The sequence below is a fragment of the Haplochromis burtoni genome, unplaced genomic scaffold (genome assembly GCF_018398535.1).
Source record: "Haplochromis burtoni strain Fernald_Lab_line unplaced genomic scaffold, NCSU_Asbu1 Contig_18, whole genome shotgun sequence".
In the NCBI taxonomy this organism is placed as follows: Eukaryota; Metazoa; Chordata; class Actinopteri; order Cichliformes; family Cichlidae; genus Haplochromis; species Haplochromis burtoni.
This window is the reverse complement of record NW_024582379.1, coordinates 1280779-1306217: the sequence shown is the minus strand read 5'-3', so window position 1 is coordinate 1306217 and position 25439 is coordinate 1280779. Positions and strand designations below refer to the sequence as shown.

Sequence of the window (25439 nt, the reverse complement as noted above, 5' to 3'; positions counted from 1 at the left end):
CCACAACCCCTTTGCCTGGTTTGTTATGACTGTTTCCTTTTATAATAATAAGAGATAATTGTACTCACTTTAATTGGTTAGAAATTCTGTAATACTTTTATTTAAACTGATATTGTCTAAATACTGTAGACTTAGTACGACAAGCAACCTTGTCCTTGTAAAAGAAACTAGCCTAGCAGTGGAGGGTTAGTGCTGTTCTTTCTGGAGAAAACATAGCAATCCTTAGAATAAAAAGTCAACGCAAATTTGTTCACAACCAAACTCCCTAGATATTGACCTTTAAATCTCAAAACTCTAATAAGATAATTGCATGTATTGATTTTCTATCTGGTTGTATCCGACATTTACGTGAAATCCAATTGAAAGTAATCCAACATAGGAACACCTTAATAACATATTCTTCAGTCTGTCAGTGTATAAAGTTGGGTCTCTCCTTTCCTCTATTTTCTTTCAGGGGCCAGTGTGCTGAACTAGCAGAGCTGAACATGCTCCAAAGGGCTCACAGTCTTGAAACATATGGAGTCGACCCTCACCCATGCAAGGTAACGTAACTGGAGAATATATACAGTACACAGTAGCTTTACACATAATGGGTTACGCACTGATTTTCACACAGATGGCTTCATGTGGGTGTTATACTTTCCATGCACACAAGCATGTGCGTATCCACGTGTGTTCGTGTGATTTCGTCATCATAGGGTGTTGCGTGTTCCATAGACTGTATATAAAAGATGGATGTAGCCACCGTGTCATATGTTGATTAGTGAGCTCCCGTTCTAAAGTTTTGAGGTGAGTATTTTTGCCATCTAAAAAGCTAGTGCTGGATCTGACTGTGAAACCACACACTCATTGACTAATAATTTCAGATGTACAGCTCAACAGCCAGTGAGTATAGTTTTCCCATTTTAATAATGACCATAAGTTTTTAGAAAAGACAGTAATATTTTATTAAGTACAAGCTTAAACTAAGGGTTGAGCTCATAAAGTCACGAGAAAAGGGTTTGCTGAGCTGACAGAGCAAGAGAGCCAAGGGCTGTTTTCCCAAAGACTTGTATACACCCAGAAGTGTTTTTGCACCAACATGAGGCGCCCCCTGCTGGCCATTAAAAACTATGCACGTTTTAAGGCAATTATGCATTGGATGAACTTTTCAGATGCAAAAGCTACATTCATCTTTTTTGCACACAGTCTATGGTTGGGCCTGTGCAATTTGTTGTGACCTTATAGACAGATGGTACATGCTGTATTTTATGGACAATCGCACCAGCTGTGCAGCTGGCAAAATTAACCAGCCCAGGACACAGATTAAGTAAGTGTCCAGATGAAAATATGGAGGTTTTGCAAGAAAATAATATTTTGCCGACAGCTGTCACCAATTAATAGCTCTCCACACTGGTAACCCACTGCTACTACTACTAGACGAAAACACCGTTGCACACACGTGTTGCACCGACGCAAGCTAGCAATTCCGTAAACGTCTCTATTGCTCAAAAAAGAAACAGCTCCATCCAGTGGCGTGTCGCATTATAGCACCTGTCTACCTGGCCTCACATACTTGCTCCAAGCAGATTAGGAAATAATTTAAGGCCAAGAGCTTATGTGCAATTTACGCTATCACATCCAAGCCAGCTAGTTAATGTTCCCTCCTTGAAAACTAAATAAACTAGGTCCATAAAGAAGCCACTGTTCTGAGGACACAGTGACTTCACTGACTGATCAGAGACCACCATGGTTAGTCAGTGTCATTGATTTGTCTTTCAGCTTTAAATTGCTAAAACTAGACTGTACTATCAGATATGTTACACTTGCTATTCTGCTTCATTCTCCTGTTACTTGTTTCTTTGTTTCTTGTGCTATCACAATAGATTGAACAGACTGCATCTGATAAAGAAAAACAATATTTTACAACTTGCTCATGGCTCGCTCTCATCCTTTCTGTTCATCTTCTGCCAAGCTGAAGTGTGAAATAGGGACATCCTCTTGTGAACAGACAAATCAAAGGATACAAAGCAGATTAACAAGATATTTAAATTCTGTCTAGTGGGAAGGATCCCCTTTATCTGTTCCACTCTTGTCTGGCAGGCTTTTTTTAAATTAGTTTGCTGGAAATAGCTGTTACTGCAAGTACTGTACTATCATGCACATGCAGATCTATGGAGATAAATAAAGTAAGTAAGCACTAAGATGTGGGAAGCACACAGGGGAAAGGGAGGGATTTACACGGATATATAGAGATGAATGCAAATTTAGAGATTTACTGATGATTAATGATGTGGAAGTTATTATTTTGATTTTGCCTCACTACATCAGATTTAGTCCATCAATCGGTATTTTAACTGCCTTGTTCTTGATTAATTAAAAAGTTTAATGACAAACATGGGATTTTGTGCATCAACCAATGAGGTCATAGATAGTCCACTTGCCTTACATGCTGTGATATGTGTTTTTTTCAGGACTTTACAGGCTCTACTGCCTTTCTTGGGTTCACAGCCACAGGTTTTGTGGTCTTCCAGGGAAACAAGAGGATTCACCTCCTCAAATGGTAAAAACATCAACCTGTAAAAAGCTTCTTTTGGCTGCTCCCTTAATCACAGGTTGTCAGCACAGCAGAAGGCTCCACATATTTGATTTGTTAGATTCTTACACCAGACGCCCTTCCCTTCACAGCATTTAACAGATTACCATCTCCAGTCTCGAACTGGGAGTCTTTTGTATGCTGGGAAAAAAGCAAACCACTGCAATGTGTAGCCACAATTGTCAATCATTAAACATAAATATTAAATGTCTAATCACTAACAAAGCTAACTGCAGAAAACTCTATATTTATGATTTATCGCTGAAGTATTGCTAAACTTATAATTTTTATTAGAAGCAAATTAAAATAATCATCTCTAACTTTTCCTTGCAGGCAGAACCGTTTGTTTATTTAAACATGACATCTATAAGATTATCTTGCTACAGAGTGTTAAAATACACTTTCCTATAGCCATGCTTTCCTTAAGAAGCAGTTGTAGCACCTCCATTTTCATAGTTTTAAACAAAAGTTCATAAGAATTAAGGGAGAAAAATGTAGTTTATCTATCAAAAGTAATAAGAATTGATAGTGTTATTTTAAACTATGCACCAGTGGTAATTAAACTGATAAAAACACACAATATTTTTTGAAATGAGCTATGTGTGTAAAATTTTTTTTTAAAAAGAATATGAACGCAGCCCAACAAATGACAGTGCAATGAACTTGCACTTTAATTTGCAAAGTCATCGCATTTAAAATAGTTGCAGCTTTATAGGAACTCTGCTATCTTTTGCCAATGAATGGCATCACGTTGGCAATCAGCTGCAATCTGTTTGTGATACTACAGCGAATAACTGTGATAAATGGCGATAGATGGCGATTTAATGGCAAAATGACGTAGGCGCTTAGCAACCTTAGTTTTATATAGAAATATAAAAAGAATACAACCAGCTGACAACCAGCTGAGTCAAGTCCTCTGTTGCTAAGAGATGCATTGTAAGCAAGTTCTGCTCATCAGTGCAGACTTACGCAGATTGATTGCAATGTGTTGCCAATCTGTTCGGCTGCAGTTATTTGCAAATCCTACCAAACTTTCTGAGAGTGAGTGTAATCCCTTCAGTCTGTGATGCTGTTTGTTGGTCTTAAGGAGGTTGCCTACCTAAAGGTACTATTCTAAGTTGCTCTACTTGTACCTGGTTAACAGTTATAGGCCAACCATAGTACAAATATGCATTTGCTCCTTTAATCAAAGTTTCCTTTAACCCAATATTTCTTTTAACTGGCATTTTTTCTCTATGACATCAGCAACTGGAACTTGTGTTGCTTGGGTGGCTTCTTGTGAAGACATCTTTACAATGACACAATCAATGACAGCAGTACTTTAAATGTACTTAAAGCTTTAAGTTTAGCATTTAGCCTATATTTAACTCTTATCTGCAGATATTTCAAAGTCTTAACTCTGTGTTTGTTTGCAGGGCTGATGTTAGCAAGCTGAAGTTTGAAGGAAAAACCTTTTACGTCATTGGCATTCAGAAAGAGGTGAGCGAGGTGTCTCTACAAGGTTAAAAATGATGACTCAAGTGAGATGTGTAGTTTCCTCCATGTCCTGATGATGAATTGTGCATTTTTGCACCAAAGTAATCAACATCCTGCTGACTTGTTAGATATAAACTTCTAACATGTGTTCATTACTTATTACAAAGGCAAACGTTGCACAGTCAGACTGCAGAATTTGAGATCAGTTGTGTGTTAGTGACTGTTTGCCAACCCTGAGCAAAACGGACGTCCTTCATTCTCTTTCCTCCTTCTTTCCTCCTTCTCCCTCCCCCTTTCCCCTATCCTCATCTGTGTAATGGTTTTGTCAGATAAATGTGCTAAGTGACTGTACTGTTTGTTATCCTGTCCACCATCACACACACTGTATATGTGTGTCGCTGTTTCAGATCTCCTTAACAGGCAGGATTCACTGTAACAGGATGGTGGGTGTGTTACAACCTCCTAATTCACATTATGTGCTGACTGTGGCCCAAATATTAGACTCCTTCACTGCACCGCATCCCTAACAAAGATAAACTACAGTATATGACATGGTGTCTCCAAACTGAAACAGAAAGCAAGTACTAACTTTCAAACAGCGGATGTCTTGCATTTGGGACACATGCTTCATCTGGTTGCTTGATGTTTATCAACCAACAGAGCTGTGGTAGATTCTGAGCAGCAGTTTCAGTGCCTCGTCTATCTGCATACTTTATTTTTTCAGGATTTACAACCGATGTGCTCTTTACCTTCAGTCTGCCTGAAGCGGCTCAAAAACACCTGAAAATCCTTGCAGCTAAAGCCATTTTGCTCTTAAATCTACCAATCAGCCAATCGATGAGTGTCAAAGCTGTTGTCTTCATTACAGAAGCTCAGTTCCGCTCTTTCATCGCTGCTTAACTTGTCAGTCTGTCTGCCTTGTCTGTCTGTTCGGCTCCTCGTGAAAGGCTGAAGATGCACTATTATCTCTGTGTTTCTGTCTCTTCTCTCTGTGTGTAAACATAGTCATCTCTGGTGAGTAAATACAAGTAAAAACAGTAGCGCAAATCGTTGTTGTATTTAAGTCCTCAATTTGACACCTTTACCCGCAGCCCTGCCCTCGCCTCACTTTATGATTGGAGGAACCTTTTATCCATGTTTTATTTCTTTTTTCATGATATTGTCATTAAGTGTTGTTTGTCTGGTGTGTTATATAAAAGTTCTCTCTGCTCTCATTTCATATGATCGCAGTTCTTCTGTGGCTTCCGTCCCCGTCTTGTTCCCCATGTAATCAAATTCACCCTCTGACTTCCAGTGAACTATAGATTAACATGCAATGTTTTGCTGCTTAATCTATAACTCTATCCATGCCTCATTCATCTCATTCAATTTTTTCATAACCGTTTCATCCTTTTGACTGTGTGGGTGTGTGTGTACTTTATTTATGTGAGGATTTGTGTGTTGATGCTTGTTTCCTGAATTTTCCACCATGTGGCAGGTCACTCCTCACTCTTCCCTCTCCTCTGATTACCCAAACCCACCTGTCCCACTTTGAGCTGATTGCAGGTTATATAGATGAAACACTTTTATGAGATCAAAGTCACAAATTCTTGGTCAGTTTCTTTTTGGCTGACTCAACAGTTAACTCCTAACACACAAGCATGGCTTACCCTGTGCATGGACCTCAGTTTCATAATCAGCTGTGATATGTAAAGAACAAAAAAGACTTACTTCAGTTTTCAAGGTTAGCTCAACTACTGTACATCAAATCCCATTTGATTCAATTTGTTTGGATGAGCAGTTCTAGAAAAACCTTTTTTCCCCAAACAAGCGTGTTTTTGAACAACCCATCTGCCACTCGATCAGGTGTCACAACGCACCAGTGAACGCACAGCAACGACCACATAGGCTCTGCTGATGCAGGACGCCGCCCTGCTGTGCGTTCATGCATGTCTGAAAAGCATGTTGCAGAGAAGTGGTTGCAGCTGTAAAAGGCTGTATTTGAACCACGATCGTGATCTTTTAATAAACCTAATTGGTCCTTTACTGTAGGCACACAGAGTAAATAGCATCATCTTTATTGTAGTTAAATACATTTCTGACATCTGAGTTGATTTTTACGTTTTAAAATGTACAATTTCGGTCTCTTCCCCTCAGTGGATGATTTTTTTCAATTAACTCTTTTTTTCCCCCCAAAAAATCCAAGTCAGCGCTTTTGCACGTCAGCCAAAGTGGGACCAAAGGCAGATTAACACGTAGTCCTGGCGCCTTCACACACCTGTGAACACACACATGGCAACTGAAGCACATGTGTGTAAATCACACCTGCATACCTAATATAACTGATATGTGACAGTTTGGGGGCTGCGCAATACAGCTGATGAAGTGGGCACAGACTGGACCCTTTCACTGCTGTCAACTTAACAGTGAAGTGTTTTTTATTTTAACAGACACTTATAGCGGTATAATATCATATTCTGTTACAGTATCTCATTCTCATGTTATTGATTTCATTGCTTCGTCTCTGCCTCTATCCTCTTTGCTGAACAGTATTGATCTGGCGTCCCACGTTCCCAGACTTGCAGAGCCAGAGACTAGATGCTTACGGGAATAAATCTCTCCTCTTAGTCCATAAAAACCCATGTTCTGCAAGGTAGAAGCCTTTTAATGCTGAGCACTGTGACCGAATGACTTTATCTTGCCAAGCTTACAGCTTAGGGTCTGTGGGTCAGCATTTTGCACAGCTCCCTCACATTACGTTCAGCTCTTTTCTTGTCCTTATTCACAGTTTTTTCTTTTCCAGTAAGCTCATTTCTCATCCTCACTGTCACTCTTTCTGTCTTTGTCCTTTTCTGTGTAGAAGAAGCTGGTGTTGACATTTCACACCTCGACCCCTGCAGCGTGTAAGCACTTATGGAAGTGCGGGGTGGAGAACCAGGCCTTTTACAAGTACGTCTGCACACACACAAACACGCACACAAATTCATTTTTATTTTTATTGAGTTTTTCCTGTAACTGCTGAGACTGTGCAGGATCAGCTTACACCAAAACCCCGCTTCCAGTAGAAACGTTTTGAGCTCTTATATCGAGCCAAGATTTTGCTTCACTTCAAAACCGACTTAATTTTAGCACATTATCTCCTTAATTTACTCCCAGTACTGCAAGGACATGTCGTCGTCCTTCACTGGGGAGCAGCTGATTGCTCCAAGGCCATTGATCTCATCTGCAAAGACTATTGACCCCACTGGCACGGAGGGAAGGGAAACAAGGTTCATGACAAGACAAGATGCTAACATCTATGTTCATTAATGTAATCGAGAATCAAATATAGTGGGCAAGCACAACAGATCTGCTCCTTTTTGTCAATCCCAGTTCAGTGAGTATATGAGGAGAGCAGACTGATGAATATAAAACAACCGAGATGGAAAAACACAAGAGGATGTCACATCTGCAATGTAAAATTTGCACAAAATAACAACCCAGGATCTTCAAGAGATCCTGAACCGTTCATCTTTTCCTATCAGCTTCACACTTATTCATCATTCCTCAACCAAGATGGCTATTCTTCATTTAAGGTTGTTCCTGAGCTTGATATTAGCAGTTGGATCTTTTGCTCATGTCTGAGAAGATGAGCCTTGTGAAAAGAAAAGGAAGAGGCACCAAACAGCAAAGTGCGTGTGGGCGTGGAGGGGGATAAGAAGGCTCAGCGGCTCTGAACAGCTGGTCTCATTTGATGGAGAGAGGTCAGGCTGGAGGAGATGAGATTTTCCAAAGGTTTGACGCAAGAACTGGAGGCTGCTTTGTGACGGATTTCTCTACGGTGGCCTTCCTCCTCCACACTGTCAGTCAATCTGAAGGTCTCCCGCTCTCTCTTAACTGCAGGCATTCTTCACTTTTCACATGCTTTTCTCTCTGCCTTGCTTTATTTTATCAAGAAGCACCATACATGCAGACAATGTTACAAAAGGAAGACATCGTTATGAATTTGTAAAATAGCCCTTGCCCCATACAACCCTGAATACTGACTTCCTAATGACAGCAGCTCATGTGTCTCTAAAAGGCGGACTGAGATGGAGTGGATGTCAGCTCGGATGTCAGACAAGCATCAGAGCCGCTAAATCAAATCAGAGTGAATTGAGTTTGTGAACGGCAGCCAAGCAGAGCTTTTCCAGCATATGGTGTCTCGTGCACGAAGGAGAGCAGACATGTGTGTGTCTGTGCTCTAGCTCCTTCTCTGCAGCACTGGAGTCTGGTTTCACATGATAAATTATATAGAATGAAACATGAAGGTTTGACCTCCAGCCATAAGCTTTTAAAAAGACACACCGTGCTGTAAGCTTGTTGAGAGGCTACTCTGTGTTCTGCGAGAAAAAAAATTAGTGAAACATTATTGTGATGAGAGTTTGAGCCTTTAAAAATCTGTTATTCTGCTACGACATGTGTTAGTCAGGGTTCAGTGTGCAAGGCTGCTGTACACGTAATGTGTCTCTTTTTGTTTCTTCCTTTCTTTGTCTGACAGGTGTGCAAAGTCAAGTCAGATAAAAACAGTTTCCAGCAGTAATATCTTCTTCAAAGGCAGCAGGTTCAGATACAGGTGAGGTGTATTATATGATTAAAGAAATCATAAGGAATATGTGCAAAGAGAATTGGGAACAACAGCGACGAGGGGGTATGGTACATTTCAAGCACTGAAATGTAAAGATTTAATTTTGTGTAAAAGTGTACAGAGTGTTTCGGTCCTGCACATTGTCACCTTACTCTTTACTAACAGCAGCATCATCTTACCCCATGCATTTGTTGCCAAAGTGACAAAAATGGATGGAAAATTAGATCATCAAGACACCAAATAACCAAGATGGGAGTTCTCGTCATTGCACATCAGCACCTACATCCCGGTTTCTATGATTTACTGACTCTAATATCACCGGAAAGCTTCTATATACTCTGTTATTGAAGCTAAGTGAGCCCTGATTCTCCTCTCAGACAAAGCTCTTTACCAGGCTTACACTTCAGCCTGCCCCATTTCATCAGCTCGCCGAAGCATTTTGGCTTAAGGGCTCAGCGATGAGTAATAGCATATGGTGGAATTTGTTCTGAAAAAATGGGAATTGGTCATTTGTGCAAAACAGGACTGAGATTTGTATCCCATAAATGAAGGCAGTTTATGCAAAGCCGAGCAGATCGGGTCTTCACATAATGTGTGTTGATCCAGCTGATTCCAGTATTTCCACCAGTGCTGATGCCACTGTCTCTTGAGATATGAAGTGCGTATGTTTTATATCACCACCTAATTTATGACTTAAACATCAGTCTAAACAACAATAGATTAATGGGTAAAATGAAGAAGCCTGCTGGCTTTAAACAGTGCAGTTACAGTCTGACTAATGAAGCTGCCGACTGATGGCAGGAAACTGTCTGCTCAACAGGAACAACACTGAATGTAAGCCGAGTAGCATCAAATCTGATTTTCTCCTTTTCTTTTATGACATGAAGCAATCGGTGTAACTCAGACATACTGTCCGTGAAATTATAGTAGCACATTAAAAAACAAAAAATGCTCATGGGAAACTCTGCATTCATATGAAAAACTGCAAAGACCCTTACTGCATTAATAGAAATTAAGAGTATAAGTAGCAGCCAAGTGCTGCTATTCAAATGCACTTCATTAACTGAATGATTACTTCAAGTAAAACTCATTCGAGACATTCTCAGGAGGGGACATCCCAGAAAATTCACCCCAAGGTCAGGTCGTGCAGTGCTCAGAGAAACTCAGACTCTATAGAACTCAGTTAGCATGTTAAATGCTAAAGTTCGCAACAGTACATTTAGATAACAACTGAACAAGTGTGGCTAGGTGGATTCTTAGGAGAAAGCCTCTTCTTTCTAAAGACAAGACAGCACAGCTTAGGTGTTCAAAATTATATCTGTCCAAAAAATAAGACTTTTGGAACAATGTGCTTTGGACAGATCAAAGTCAAAGTGGACCGAATTTCAGCACAAACTGTGATGCATGGTAGTATACTCATATGGAAACGATATATATAAATCTTATAAAGTTTGTATCTGTCTTGTGTGAAACTTGTATGAAAAGCATACAAGAGTGAAAACAGATATAAGATCCCTTGAAAAATTCTAGAAATGAAACTTGTATGTTTTGGATACTTAATAAAGCAATATATGAAAGTAATGAGAAAGTGGCCACTTTCATGAGTAAATCATATAAGCCTTATATGATTCACTATATGAAGTAGGCCACATCTTATGCAAGTCTTTTATAAGTTTTTACTATTTCTTTTCCATATGGGTAGGGTTGATGATGTGGGCTTAATTTGTAGCCACAGGACCTCTACATTTGCAGCCGTTGAGCCGACCATAAACTCCTTTGCACACTAAAGATTTCTAGATTCAAATGTGAGGCTGTCTATCAAACAACTTGGATCAATATGACAATGATCCCAAGCAACTGCAACAGACTGTTTGAAAAAGGAATGATTCGAGGCATTGCAATGGTCCAGTCAAAGTCTGGACCTCAAACCGACTGCAATGCTGTGATAGGACCTTAAGAGAGCTGCGCATAAACAAATACCTGTGATGTGAGAGACTTATAGAACAGACATATAGAAAATTATTACTTCATATTATTGTTGCAAAAGGTGGTTCTACAAGCTACTGCTTATTTTTTCAGACGATAGCATAGAGTAAACTTATTCATATTACTGTCACAAAGGGCCTCGGGAGGTTTGTATAGTTCTACAAATATGCATGTAAATGAAAAGCAGTACATTTTTTACAGACCTGCCTATAGGGAGACTAATGACCTGCCATCGTAACATTTTATTTTCAATTACAGTATTTTTATAAACACAAACCAACCTTTAACTTATGTGTTTTTCTGTGTTAGTGGCAGAGTAGCCAAGGAAGTGATAGAAGCCAGCTCCAAAATTCAGAGAGAGCCACCAGAAGTGCGCAGGTAAGGACATCTGAGAAATTACCTGAAGTCACACTATTTCATATAAAACATAAAATAAGGACAATTTCATCTATTGTTCTGCAGATATGAATACCAGAGTGCACATGGTGGTGTTAGTAAGGGTGTTAAAAAATGTATGACGTTCATGTTTTTCAGAGCTCAGTTTGGTCAGAGTCGAAGTTTTAACTCTCTGAGCCATAAAAATCTCATCATGAACATGGAACCTTTGGTACCTGCACTGCCCTCCACCAACGAATACGAAGAGACGGCCGTGGACAGCGGTAGGAGGATACTGCTTACTACAGACCCAAATACACACAACAGACGTGCACTCATGCCCCCTCTAAGAGACATTTGTGAAGTCACATGGGATCTTCCTTGTGTAGGAAGAAATCCATGCACAAAACTCAGAGAGAGAGAGCTTTAATTGAGCAGCTGATGCTCCCATCTCGCCATCAATCCTGTCTCCCTGGTGACCAATTGCAACATACTAAAAATACCCTCTCCTGATCCCCCCTAAGGATCCCACTATAATTCTGACTGTCAGTTTTTCCATGTGTCTGCACCTTTGTGTGTTTTTGCAGACTAAGATTCCATTTTTCCTACTCAGACATAAAAGGCTGATGGGGTGTAGATGTCACCCTGCCGGGCAGGCTGCACATACACGGAAGTTTTTAAATGAAAACTGATACCATAGATGCATCTACAAATAATCTTAGTAACCTCCACCTCAAGGTCAGAGGTCAAGTTTTCTTAAAATCTTATGAATGCGATAACTCGAGAAGAAAGTGACCTAGGATTTTCAAATGGATAAAATAGGTGCATCGGCTAAATATCTAGGATGAGTTTGAATCGCAGTGACCTTGACCTAAAGGTCAAAGGTCAGAGTTCAAGTTTTTGAAAATCTCCTTTGATCTCAATCTCATTTCTCACAGCATTTTCTTTGTGTACTTCACACATTACAATAACCTGTTTTCATGTTTTCAAACCACGGATAGTGCCTGAGTCCTGTCTTCACTTAGCTGCTGTTGATTAGAGGATTAAAACTCTTGGTCAAAACACTGTTGTGGATGAAGAACGATTTGATGCTCATTTTACCCTCAGTTAAAATTATATCCATCCAGCCAGGCACGTCTCTTCCATCGCCTCAGAGCTTCTCCTCTCCTTCAGTCAGTATTTTTCACCTCTCCTGTCCTCACCTTTAATCCACCTGAACCACATTCGTTAGGTTCTCAAACATGTACAGTGCAGTCATGCTGTTGCACCATCACTGTCTACAAATTATTTATAGACTTCATCGCTTTCTCTCATGCCTTTTTTTGACAGATTTTAAGGTCACTCCGTCGTTTTATCCACCTCTATTCTTCTTTGTTGCTTGTCTCTGTTTTTCACTCATCTCCCTTCATCCCATTTCCAGGAAAATCAATTCTTTCTTGGCTCGGGGTCAAAGACCTGCAGTAGAAACCATCTCGGCTGTCTCAGCTGGTTTGGGCAGGACAGTAGGCCAAATAAAGGGCCTTGTACAGGATACAGGCTGAGTAAATAACATAAGATTAAATTTGAAAATGCCTTGTTTTCTTCTGCAGTTCCTGCCTTTCCCTCTGGTAATAAGATATTAAGTGATATAGTTGTAAATTATTTTAAAACATTAGAGGTTTAACAGTAAATATAATAAACTGAAGAGTTTACAAGAAAAAAGACATTTTAAAAAGAGATGAAGACATAGATTGTTCAAATTAAGATTTTTAAATATTCATGTATTGTCAGACTCACAATATGCATGAAAAATGTAGAAAGAGAATTTGAGAGAGCACTTCTTAACACAGGCGTCTTAATGCGAAGCAGGTACGCACATGAGCCCGTGCTGTAGTCCGCCTCCCACAAGTTTCCAACATTGCATATGGGAGTTTATAGAAGCTTTTTTTCCTCACTGACAAAAAAAAAGATGCTGAGTAGAGCTAAGTTTAAATGTCAATTTATTATTAAAAATGAATTACATTCAAATTTCAACTTCACCATTTAAAACCTTAACCATGAAATAATCTAATAATCATTAGAAATAACAAACAAAATTGAAAATGGAGTGTTCATTGAACTAAACACATAAAAAGAAAATGTAAATAAAAATCTGCATGTGAGTTTTCAATGGTATCATATTTGCTGCATCTGGCTTTTTTTTTTTTTTTTTTTAATTTATTGCTTTAAATATTTGTTTTGCCATTTATTTAGGTTTTTTGTGCTAATGTTGTGGAGCTATAAAAAACTCATCAAAATTAATTAAATTCAATTCCATTAAATTTTATTTAAAAAGCACCAAATCACAACAACAATTGCCTCATGGTGCTTTATGTTGTAAGGTCAAGACTCTACAATAATACAAAGAAAACATGTGACAGGAAGCCAGTATAGGAAATATGCTCTGTCTTGCACCTGGCATTAAGGAGTTAATAAGTAAAATTTTTTAGATAATAACCTGAAATGTGACTAATCGATGGCAGGAAAAAAAAAGGAGAAAGAAAACAAGCTTCCATGGGAGTCAGATGAGAGTTATGTGATTTGAGAGTTTAATTACGTTGCATGCTTTCACCCAACCAATGTGATTGGACGACACATCACTGTTTCATGAGCTGATTCTGCTAAGGTGGCTGACGCAAGGACTTTAAGATAAAGTGTCCTCAAGATGGTTTAGGGTCACAGTCTATATTCAGAGCACTAATCTCAGCCTTTACAGGGGAAACAGGAAGCTGACCCAAGGTCATAGCTGACCTTGTTCTGTTTGTACAGTTTGCTCCCTTCTTATCTACCACAATCCAAACGCATACACTCTGGCTATGTTTTCTCTAGGAACATCATTAATGGATGTTTTATAGCCACCAGGCTTCATATTTCCACCTCACAATCCATGTTTTTGCAGCAGTTAATGCAGCATGTGATCCAACAAAATCTTTCATTTTCAGTCTCACAGCGAGGCGAGTATTGTAGTGAATAAAGTTGGATTGTACCCAGCTTGCTGTAGAATTGGAATTAGGTTTATTTTATTGGTGGAAAGACTCAGATAAAGACAGGGTTGCAGAGAGGAAAAGAAAATGATCCCCCATCCCGTCCTGAGTCAGGCCTGTCTCCCTGTAATCAGTTAGATTAGCTGCCCCTTTGCCACCAGGACCACCTGGTTATATTTAGAAATTGCAGCTTTGGGCCTGATCCTCCTCTAATGCCCCCTCCACTCTTTGTTACCATCGCTGACATTCACAGGAGGGCCCACCATGTCTGTGCATAAGCAAGAGAGAGAGAGAGAGAGAGAGAGAATGTCTCTGGTGCACTGGTGTTTCTCTCACCATCTCTATAAGTGTTTGTGTATAGGCGTGCGTGTGTTGGAGCTCAGCTGGCAGCCCAGTCAGTCAGGGTCTTTGTGCAGACAGCTGGTCCGGCTTTTGTCATCAAACTGAATGATGGAGCTTCTAGGGCACAGAAACAGCAGTGATGTTGGAGGCAGCCTCGTGCAGGGTAGTTTGGAACTGGGCGACGGTCCCGGTGTCGACAACACCCAGAATTACGGGAGCAAAATAGGGGGACTCGAACTCGACATGACACCAGAGAGGCTGCGGGAAGAAGGGATGAAGCAGAGAGAGGTTGGAGCTCTTGAAGTATTCCACCCAGGAGAGGCTGAAGATGAGCAAGACTCATCGATAGTAGTGGCTGAGGCCTTGAGGTGCCAGGTGAAGATAACAACCAGGCGAAGCCTCCACCTACGTATAGCCAATCACACAAGACGGGATGTCTATGTGCGACTGGTGGGCAATGGGGGTCGCATCGCTGGATTCAGTACTGGACCTCAGAGAAATATACTGGAAGAGAGTAAGCCAAGTGGAAGGTCACTGTGTGAAGTTTCTTTTAGCTCCTAATAAACGTATCCTTTGACATTTTTTCCCACAGTCTAACCAGGAGGTAAACGCCTTTTAAATATGTGAGCCTGGTAGCTCAGCAGTTAGTTGCCAGGTCTGTTGTGGCAACCGCCTGATGCAAACTGTGAATGTAAGCTGCCAAACATGGGACTCTCAAGAGGCTGCTTTAATAGAAGTGTGCATGTGTGCATAGTTTAAGTATTACTCATGTTATGGGGACTTGATTTTGTCCCCATAACATTAAACATCTGGGTACCCAGAAGTAAATCATGAAATAGGGTTAGAATTAGGTCAGGTTGAAGTTAGGGTTATTGTTGAAGATCTAGTGGTACGATTAAATCTTCAGCTGCTCTTCACACCACTAGAAATACTAAATGTGGCTCGTGTGGAAAGTGTGCTGGATGGAGCGCGTGGGAGGCAGCATATATGACACCCACTCGTTAGCTGTAAATTTACAGATCATTACCTGTTCTCTTCTTACATCTGCGCAATGTGATGTCACAGGGGCTCTGTGCATCCTGAGGACCTGACTGGTTAAAGACTGGACATTTGCATCTGACATTTACTTCTGCTGGATCATATCTGCTAAAGTTTAGCACCCTGCTCTGCATATTTACAACCTTAAATGAAATGATGATTAAGCAGATGGGTCAAGATAAGGCACTTTAAATATTTGATTAGTAGATTTGGGAATACGTTTAAATGAATTAAATGATTAAGTTAAATTAGTAAATAGTGAAGGATTAACAAAAGCACAAGTACTGATTTTTTTTAATGATAATGCTTAATAGTTTTAGTTTTACTCCGCCTATCTTTATCCCACTGGCTAAAATATCCTTTGAGCTTCATCAGTGATCCTATAAACAATTGACATGCAGATGAAAGACAAAGCAATTCCCTCATTTACAGACACAGTGAGAAAGAATTATTGCTAACCTATTATATTTCAGCATTTTCGATGCCAAAAGATGTATTCTCATCATGAAAGACTGCAATCAGTTATGCACTCATGTGCGTTTAGCTGACTTAACAAAGTTATATCACTTTCACAAATCGGCGATGATTTTGGTTGAAAAGTAGATTTTATAATTCGACTGATGAAGCTGTAATCCTTCAAACAGCTCAAAAATTGAGCTTAAAAATTAAAAAAAAAGAGCTGAGCACACAGTTAATGGAGTTGATAGCTGATTTATTTCTGAACAATCATAGAGACAAATTTACTTTTGAAGTGTTTGAGTGCTAAAGATGAGGTTACATGACAAAGATGAATCGGTCTGTCGGCACTTGCATAACAAGGGAAACCGCTGCTCTGAGTACTAGTGTGTGTGCGTGTTTGCATAGGCACGAGGAATCTAACACCTTGAGGTGTGAATCACCTCATCTTTGGAGAGGCTTGCATGTGAGCTAACAGGACAGACTGGATCATAAATGGGAAATAGCAGCTGCAGCAGCAGTGATGTGTTTACCGTAGTTAAGTCAGACAGAACTCAGGATTTCTTCTTTGTAAATTTACAAAATAATTTTGACTCCTAATCTCAGGCTTAGCTGGTCATGATGTGAACTTGACAGTCTCTGCTGTATAGATTTTTAATACGTTACAGTGCAAACAGGATACAGGTACCATTTTAATGTTAGTCAGCTTTCCAATCAGTGTGTCATAAAATCAAACATCCAACTGTAATGGACACACTGCCACACTTATGAAGGATAGATTTAATAATAAGCGATGCACCTGAAGCAGTCATATGCTGCCATGTGGCTATCAAGATTAGGACCCAATATGCAGGACTTGGAAGCAACACTGAACTCAAAATACAGCTTTACTGCTGGACTCACAGGAATCAAACTAACAAAAGAACCTAAGCTGAGCAGATACCAGGAATTTACTAACTAGAAAACTGTACTGGAGACACATAACACACGGGATGCAAAAAAGAGTAAGGGATGATGCAACAAAGAAAAATAACGAGGGAGGGGAAGCAAACGCAACACAAGTCACAGAAAGCAATAACTATCACAATAAAACAGGAAGGCATGACTGAAAGAGAACGGAGGGTTAGCTTTACATAGAGTGGGACTCTGTTCTGATTCATAATTTTACATATAATGTTGTATGTACCGTGTGCCAAGCAGTTCTGCCTTGGTTGCTTTTGAGTCCTTTCTTTTTGTCCTCCCCACATCAGATGTCTGTGGCTCAGAAGGCAGAGTAGGTCTTCCATTCGCAGGGTTGGTGGTCTAGTCTAGTAGTCTCGTCTGAGTGTTGAAGTATCCTTGGGCAAGATACTGAACCCCGAGATGCCTTTGATGCATTCATCGGTTTGTGAATGTTATTGTAAAAGTTCTCATTCATTAAAAGAAAAGCACTCGTGTAAATGTGCGAACAAGTCTCGTTGTGAGAAAGTACTTTGAGTGCTCGAACAGAGTAGGGAAGTGATATGTAAATACCAGTCCATTTAGCATTTCAACAGATTTGAGAGCTGATTATTAAGCAGTGTTACTGGAAGAATTTAGGAAGATTTCAAATGAAAGAAAATAAGAGGAGTGTACGGCTGGTGTTGTGATGGGTTGGTGATGGTGTTGGTGTTGGTCAAGTTACTTGAAAAAACTAATCAGTAACTAATTACTGATTACTTCCCCCAAAAAGTAATCCCGTTACTTTACTGATTACTTATTTTCAAAAGCAATTAATTACTTAGCTACTTTTTAAAAACACGATTTACAACCTGAATAGGTGATAAAGCGATAGATCTTTCAGCCCAATTCTACTTTTTCTACATAATCCATCGTACAAAATGTAATCAAATGGAAAAGTCTCTTTTTAAAACTTGTTTTATTAGTTTTAATCTTTCAACTTTATGTATCAAGCAAAAATTTAATTATATGCAACATTCTCTGACTGGAAGAAATTTGTTTAACATTTAAACCTATTCTCTGCACATTCCAGCACATAAAATAAAATGTTTTTTGTGTTTACACTCACTCTTTCAAATAGATGCAAGTAAAACACAGCAGAAAATAAAAAAGTCAAAGACTCAGCGGTCCTTTTGCTCTATTTTCACCTGTAAAGCAGGAGTGAGGTAGGCGGAGGTTTACCCTGATGCAGGTGTGCCGCAGCGGTCAGTTGAAGAATCTGCGAGTTTCTCTGTGAATTTCCCATTACGTCGTTGCGCACTTGGTGCTTGCTTGGAAGTTTAGGGGTTTTTGTTCGCTGTAAAAAGAAGTTTTCTTCCCACGCACAACGGACACTAATGTTTTCGTCACTTTGTACGGAATCAAACTTAAAGTAAGGTCAGTACTTCCACGCTTTAAACGCTGCACGCTCATAGTCTCTCCCGCACTGATATATGATCCATTGTTGATCTGCACACACCTGTTGCCACGAACATTGCACTCGCTTACGTCACTGTCATGAGACATTCTCGCAAAAAAATCACGGATTTAGTAACGCAGTAACGCAGCGTTCCTACAGGAAAGTAACGGTAATCTAATTACCGTTTTTGCAATAGTAATCCCTTACTTTACTCGTTACTTGACAAAAGTAATCAGATTACAGTAACACGCCCATCTCTGGTAACGACAACACATTTGTGGAAAGGGAATAATCAAAAATCAAGTCCAGTGCAGAATTTCAGTAAAGGAACAAACTGCAATAATTACAACTGAGTTTTGTTTTCTTTTGCTGCAAGCATCATCATCATCAGCGTCGTCGTCGCCATCACTGTGTTGTTTTTCTTCTGCTGCAGCTTCCATGTTTTTATTCCTCCCCCCTTTTTTCCCTCCCTGAGTTCACACACTTGTTGGCTTTTTGCCTGCTGTGTTTCCATGGTAGCAGTCACCACTCACTCTTCAGCACTCCTTTGCCCTTTCTTTCTTTTTTTATTTTATTTTTTTTATCAATTTATAATTGAATCGGGAGCACGGTAACTCATTAGTCACTCTGACACTGAGTTTCTGTATCTGATATTATTCCACTTTCAATCAATGGATCATAAAAACATTGCAGATGTAATGTTTGTCATGTAGTCTCATCAGGTTTTAACCCTTCTTTCTCAGTTTGTGAGGCTACATGTTTTCAGCTGTGTTTGTAATGAACATGAGTCTGTGTTCCTGTCTAGCTATCTTTGTGAGGACCGGAATCTGCATTCTACTATACTTGTAAGAACCGACAGTCACTTGTGAGGACACACTCACCGGTCCTCAAAAGTTTGAAGGCCTTTTTGAGGCTCAAAATGTGGTTTTAGTGTCAGGGTTACAATTAGGTTATGGTTAGGTTTAGGGTAAGGGTTAGGCATTCATTTTTAATGGTTATGGTTAGGGTAAGGGGCTAGGGAAACCATTATGTCAATGAAGGTCCTCACTAAGATAGCTGAACGGGCTTGTGTGTGTGTGTGTGTGTGTGTGTGTGTGTGTGTGTGTGTGTGTGTGTGTGTGTGTGTATGTGTGTGTGTTCATGTGTTTCCTTAGTCTGAAATTCTGACATATCTTTGTGGAGACCAAAAATTTGAGGTTTACTATGCTTGTGGGAACCAACAGTAGAGTCTTGACCTTACACATAGAGTGCCACAAGACAGCAAGATGTAGTATGGATTACAGGTGTAGACTGAGTCATATGTCACTGAACATTTACCTCCCAGCTCATACTTAATCCACAGCAGGAAGACAGCTAGGCTTATTTTTAACACTCACTTACACACGCGCGCGCACACCTACACACACACACACATTATATATTTCCATTCATCAACAAATGTGTGTGTATTTAGGCATTAATCTCTCGCACCTCATCAATCTCAAAGAGTAATGTGTAACTGCACACCAGAGTATTATTTTGCTAGCTGAAATTTGTACACACCAACAGAATCAGGAGGTTTTCATCGCTGCATCAACTGTTGCTCACACTCACAGAGGTGTTGTCAGCTGCTCACATCACTGCTCCAAACGCAGTGACTTATATCTATGCTATGCACTTGCAGCGTAGCAATATTATGGTTTCACCAAATTGTGTGTTGATGCCACAGTTGGGTATTTATTTATTACTCGGTTGCTGTTTTTCCAAGTCCGAAGCTTTATCCTTACGTGAGCGAATAACGCCATCTTGTGGTCAATGTAGTCAACAGCAACACACACAAAAAAGGCAAAGCTGAGAGGTCTCCATTCCCAGCTGCATACAAAGTAATATTGATTTTTGCAGGCCGATTACATCCTGCACAGTGTGCTAATACTAAGAAAAAGTCAAGCAAGTGGTGATAAAGGCAGAGCTCTCGATATATGTTTAGACTAAAACTATTATATTCTTTATTCAAATAATCTGCTTTTAAAACATCAAGCTTTGCAAAGTGTGAAATTGTTCATGTTTACATTAAAGAGAGATCACATTGGAGAGCAAAATAATCTTCTGTCTTTTAGTTACAAACTCTAAATGTGCTTTTTGTAGCTCCGCTGTGAACTGTGCAAGACACAATGCTGAAAATGCACTTTTTAAAAAAGTATCGAAGTCTGCTCATCATCTGTTCTGTAAATAAAAGGTGAAATAATTATGAATGTTTATTAAAAACAAAGATATTCTGACTTCTGTTTCCCCCTCACCAGGTGTTGCTGCTGTGAAGGACTCGGTCCCCTTGTCTCCCCTCAAATCTTCAGCTGGGTCTGCAGATGCAGAGCAGCAAAGTACTGAAGCAGGAAACTCTGCTTCGGGCAATGACTTGCAGCCTCGTGTTTCCATGGAAACCTCAAATCTCCGACCTCAGACGCCCAAAGCTGAACATGAATTGGAGGAAGACGATGAGGCCAGCGGCACACTGACCATTTCTGAGCTTACTTACAGGTCAATAAATCTTTATAATAAACTGTCAAAAGCAGCTTTTTTTAATTATAAAAGCCTCAACAGCTGCTTTCGGCTGAATGATCATTTTCTGGCTCATGTAAAGATGGTTGTGTTTTTGATGGATGCAGTTGCCGGTTTTTGGAAAGAAAACTCCAAATTCAACCCATTTTCTCTAGCAAAGGACAAATTTTAGAGTTTTTAACATTTTAGGAGCAAAAGGTATCTCTCAGGCATAAGTGAGATTCAGGACATTCAGCAGACACTGAATCTGAACATTAGTAACATTCATTGGGTGAACTCAGGCTCAGGTTTGCTTATTCTCTCTCTTCTCCAGTCCCTGTGCCAGCATGCTTCCCACCCCAGTGGACGACAGCCAGGGAGGAGTCGACTTGCTCTTCTCCTCTCCAGTTCAAAGCCCCGCCAGGTTGCTTAGGGAGCTCCATGCTGATCCTGACATCCAGGCCCAGCTAGAGGCCGAGAGGGAGCGAGACAGGGCCTATGAGCGCACCCGCCTGGCTGCGAGAAGTCGAATGAGCGGAGTCCTGACCAGCAGTCTGCGCCTGCTGTCATCCAATGACAGAGTCAATGCTTGCGTGTTGAGCGTGGCCCGCTTTGTCGCTGTGGTAATGGGGGTCCTGCTCGTCACCGTGCCCACACTGCTGCTGCTGCTGGAGTCAGATATTGATGTATCCTTCCTCCATGAGATCCGGCAGACACCGGAGTTTGAGCAGTTTCACTACGAGTATTACTGCCCGCTCCGACGCTGGATCCTGTGTAAGATCAGCATGGCCATGGAGAACCTGTGGTCAGACTGAGAAGGGAAAAGACATTCAGAAAAAGAGCAGAGAGAAGAGGCACTGTGAGGAAAACAAATACGTCCAAGTGTATGTCTTAACATGTGATTTAATCTTATATTTAATCTAGTATTCAGCCAAAACACCAGTCTGCCAAAGAGATGAAATGAGACTGTAGTTTATGCAACACTACATTGGCTCACAAAATTCTTGTTGGATGTTTCATTCAAAAAATCAATTACATTTCTGTCAGGATCCCTAAAATGAGTTAAAAACACTGGGACAAGAACATTTGTTTCACCTCTTTGGCTGCGTAATTTGCTGCTTGGAAGAGAGAAATACGATTTTAATAGTAGCATTTAGTCACTTGTTAAGATAAACACTTCAGATATTGATGAAGTGAAAAGGTAGAGGACAGTAGATGCTCAAGGAGGAACTTGTGGAAAGGGATGTAATGGACATAGAAAAAGTCACAAAAAGAAGAAATTTGAATGGCTGTTCACTCCTGATGCTGATAAGTTGATGCGGAGACTCTCCACAAACCTTTCTGATTGGTTCCTGTCCTTGGAGCACCTGATTGGTAACAGAGCCTGTCAGTCATGACGGAGTGGGTGGACGCAGAAAGCTATGATTGATTAGTCACTGAACAACAACATCCACAGTCAGAGATACATTATATAAATATATATACATATATATTTAAAAAAAACCAAGAGATATTGATAATAATGCCAATTAAAAAAACGTGTTTTTAACATTTTGTACATTTTTATGTGATCAGATCTTTCAGGAATTTTTCAGTCAGAGGATCTACTTTGAGCTTATTTTCAAATTAATAGTTTACAAAAGATTACAAAAAAAGCGAATTTGCTGAGATTTATCAGGGTGTGAGTGTTGAGAAACTATTTTTTAGGACAACCACCAACAGTTGTTGGCTTGGTAGCACCCTGGCTTTTTCCTACAGAGGCTATAGCACAAATCTTTTACACAGATCACTGATTACAACTGTTTCAGATTACGTGATGTCATTTTGGAAAGATGAGGAAGGCCGGAGAAAAACTCTCAGCTTGTTTTCTTTGATAAAATGTGTTTCGATGAAAGTGTAAATGTCATCTGAACTAAATGTTAGCTCATTAGTTTACGGTCGCTCATGCATCTTCAAACAGTGTGGACAGAGTCTGCGGTAAACGTATGAAAAAAGAAAGAAAAGGTTACATGGAAGTTTATGAGGGAAAATGATCGTGGAATTGAGGTTCGTTTTTGATTAGTCAGCAGTGTGCTACTTCACAGGGAGCTGTGCATAAGTTTCAGGAGAAACTAAAGATGGGTTGGTGTGGCTGACTCAAAAGAGTGTGCTCCAACGACACTGTGGGACAAGTGATGCGTGTAATGGCCTGAAACCACTCATGAAGGTAATGTATTGGCGCGGTTGCAGTTGCAGTTATTAATCTTGCAGAATAAGATCAGCAGTTTGGTCACAGACACAGTCATTGGAGTACATTTCTAAAAGCTTCTGTGGTTGCATCATGTTGAGTATTTATCTTTGGATGTGACCAAAGACGGAGGTATCATGTTGCACTGTAGACACAGTGAATCATGGGATTCTGGTTTGAGGAGATTTAAGGTTCTGTTCATGGATATATACTTCTGATTTGGCTTAAGTATTTACCCCGACCAGTCATCAAATAAACTAAAACCTCTTTCCTAGCACTGTATAGGCCCCACAGGTACTGGCAATATCCTCTGAGAGTGAGCATTAACGATCCTCTGTTTCCTGGGAATGCTTGATCAGATTGGGACCTAAGGATATTGGATGACAGGTCAGCACTGCTTTATTTGCTTTACTTGATAGATATCAAAGTATATTAACACGAAGGCCTACAGTTTCATAGCGAAACAGTCCCTATTCACTTCAGGTCTGAGTGTTTGCATAGACTCATCATCAATGTCATGATAATCTGTGGATTTTAATGATTTCTTTGAGCAGTTTTTTCAGGGTGGAATGATTTTACAACATACAACATCTTTAATGATTATAAAAAAACACAAACTTTGTGCATGAGTTTCAATTTATTTTGTATTTTCTCTAATTCACAAAGGGATAGTTTAAGTATAAGTCAAAAGTATGCAGGCTTAAATATATAGATGTACTCTGACTAATATTTTGTTGAAAATCTCTTGTTGCACCTTGACCTCATGCTTTTGGTAGCCATCAACATGTCTGTTGTAATTCTAGCTGGACATCTGACCATTCTTGGCAGAACTGGTAGAGTTTATTTATTATTTATTCAAGCGACACCCTGTGTCCACCCTGTGTCGATTAGGCAAAGTCCAAAATACATTCAAAATAGTGTAGCCGGTCTGCTGTACATTGATTCCATGCTGGGAAAAGAACAGTTCAAGGAAATCATTAAAAGCCCAAAGTTGCCATGACCTTCATGACGAGTGCATGTAAACATCTGACCACAACTGTAACTTGTTGTTGATTGGTGTGTAAATTTAGGATCGACTCAAGTCATTGGAAGTGACATCCTGCTATATGTATACACAGGAAAACTGATCTGGATCAGAGAGTGTAGGATTTTAGAAATTATTCACATTTGTCTGCCATGAAAGTATAAAAGGTGAGGTCAAATATAAAGCAAGTCAAGGTTTCTGTGTGTGTGCTGTCTGTATAGATGATCTCAAAAGTGTCACTAAGTAAAAGTTTACTTTTTGGACCTTACAGCCATCAACTTGTTGGTTGAACCTGTGACGATGGCTGTCTGTTACGACATAGTGACTCTGAATGAAAGTGATGCTAAATGGCTTCAGATCAAATGAAAACAGATGTAGTTGTGTCCGAAATGTAGTTTGATTTGGATCAACTTCTCAGGAAAGGGCATTTATGCAGTTTATGTTAAAAAATTAAAAAGTCATTAATAAAAAAAAACATGCATATACACACCATGTAATTTATCCATAACCTTTATCTCATATGTCTTGCTATTTAGAATAACCAAGCACTGTAGGTGAAGTTAGACATTAATATGTTGGCTGACTGTCTGTGTTGTTGTAGCATAATTTCACATAACTAATGTATGCATCCATGTCAGTTTCATTAAAATACTACACAAAACTCCTTCTCTGAGAGCCTGTACGTGCAGTTTGGCCTTCATAGATAAACTTCAATGCTCATTGCACTACTATCACAACTGGGAATGGCTACACAGTATAATTTCGAGCCAGTCTCGAGGGTCTATTACAAAATCATCACTTAAAGTTGATTTTTCCACTCCTTGTAGTCTTTGTAAGTGAGCTGCTACAGAGGCTTCTGCAGTGCACAGCCCTCACATTCTCTTCTATTTATTCTGCCTCATGTTATCAGCTGTGTTGTCGTGTAACTGTGGACTTTATGCATTAACAAGCTTTATGCATATATAGCAGATATGCAGTAACAACAGGAACAAGTTTATTTGAGGACAAAGCATTTATTTTCCTACTACAGCACATGCACTGAGTTTCAAAGGTGAAACTGAGCAAAGGGCCAAATGACTCTGATGAAGATGTTTGCATCTAATGCTGCAGATTCTGAGATTTTTTTTTTTTTTAAATGCCTTCACTTGAGTGAACAAAGCTGATCTGTATGCACTGCTAAATGATCACCATCATCTCTGTCTTCATAGCGTGTATGCACAGGCATCAAAGTGCTCAAGAGATTCACCACAGATTAAAAGACTCTTCACGGCTCTAAAGATGCAGGCCTTGGTTCTTTATTTCTGTGCTCCACCTTCCTGCAGTTAAACCAGGGAATCTATCTTTTTTGGTTCCTTTTGCTGACCTCTCAGTGCAAGTTGCATGCCCTTCATCTGTAAATACTGTGTTTATAGCTGTGGCAAAAGAAAAAGATTTCTTTTCTTTCTTTCCTCTGTGTGTCTTG

General features: G+C 39.8%; 1 protein-coding gene across 5 annotated transcripts in view; it reads left to right on the top strand.

Annotated features, from left to right (window-relative positions):
- Nucleotides 1-25254, top strand: part of frmd3 (FERM domain containing 3) — a 59029-nt gene extending 33775 nt beyond the window's left edge. For 2 of the 5 annotated variants that reach the window (XM_042218340.1, XM_014331304.2), the window contains exons 7-16: nt 455-542; nt 2454-2542; nt 3991-4054; nt 4459-4494; nt 6891-6979; nt 8550-8624; nt 10932-11000; nt 11157-11281; nt 20492-20726; nt 21061-25254. In XM_042218340.1, the coding sequence (XP_042074274.1) occupies nt 455-542; nt 2454-2542; nt 3991-4054; nt 4459-4494; nt 6891-6979; nt 8550-8624; nt 10932-11000; nt 11157-11281; nt 20492-20726; nt 21061-21541 (1351 nt within the window). In that variant the 3' untranslated portion in view covers nt 21542-25254. Of the gene's footprint in view, nt 1-454; nt 543-2453; nt 2543-3990; nt 4055-4458; nt 4495-5056; nt 5066-6890; nt 6980-8549; nt 8625-10931; nt 11001-11156; nt 11282-20491; nt 20727-21060 lie in introns of all 5 variants that reach the window. The other 3 variants (XM_005916166.3, XM_005916167.3, XM_005916165.3) reach the window with 2 other exon arrangements.
- The last annotated feature ends 185 nt before the right edge of the window (nt 25255-25439 follow it).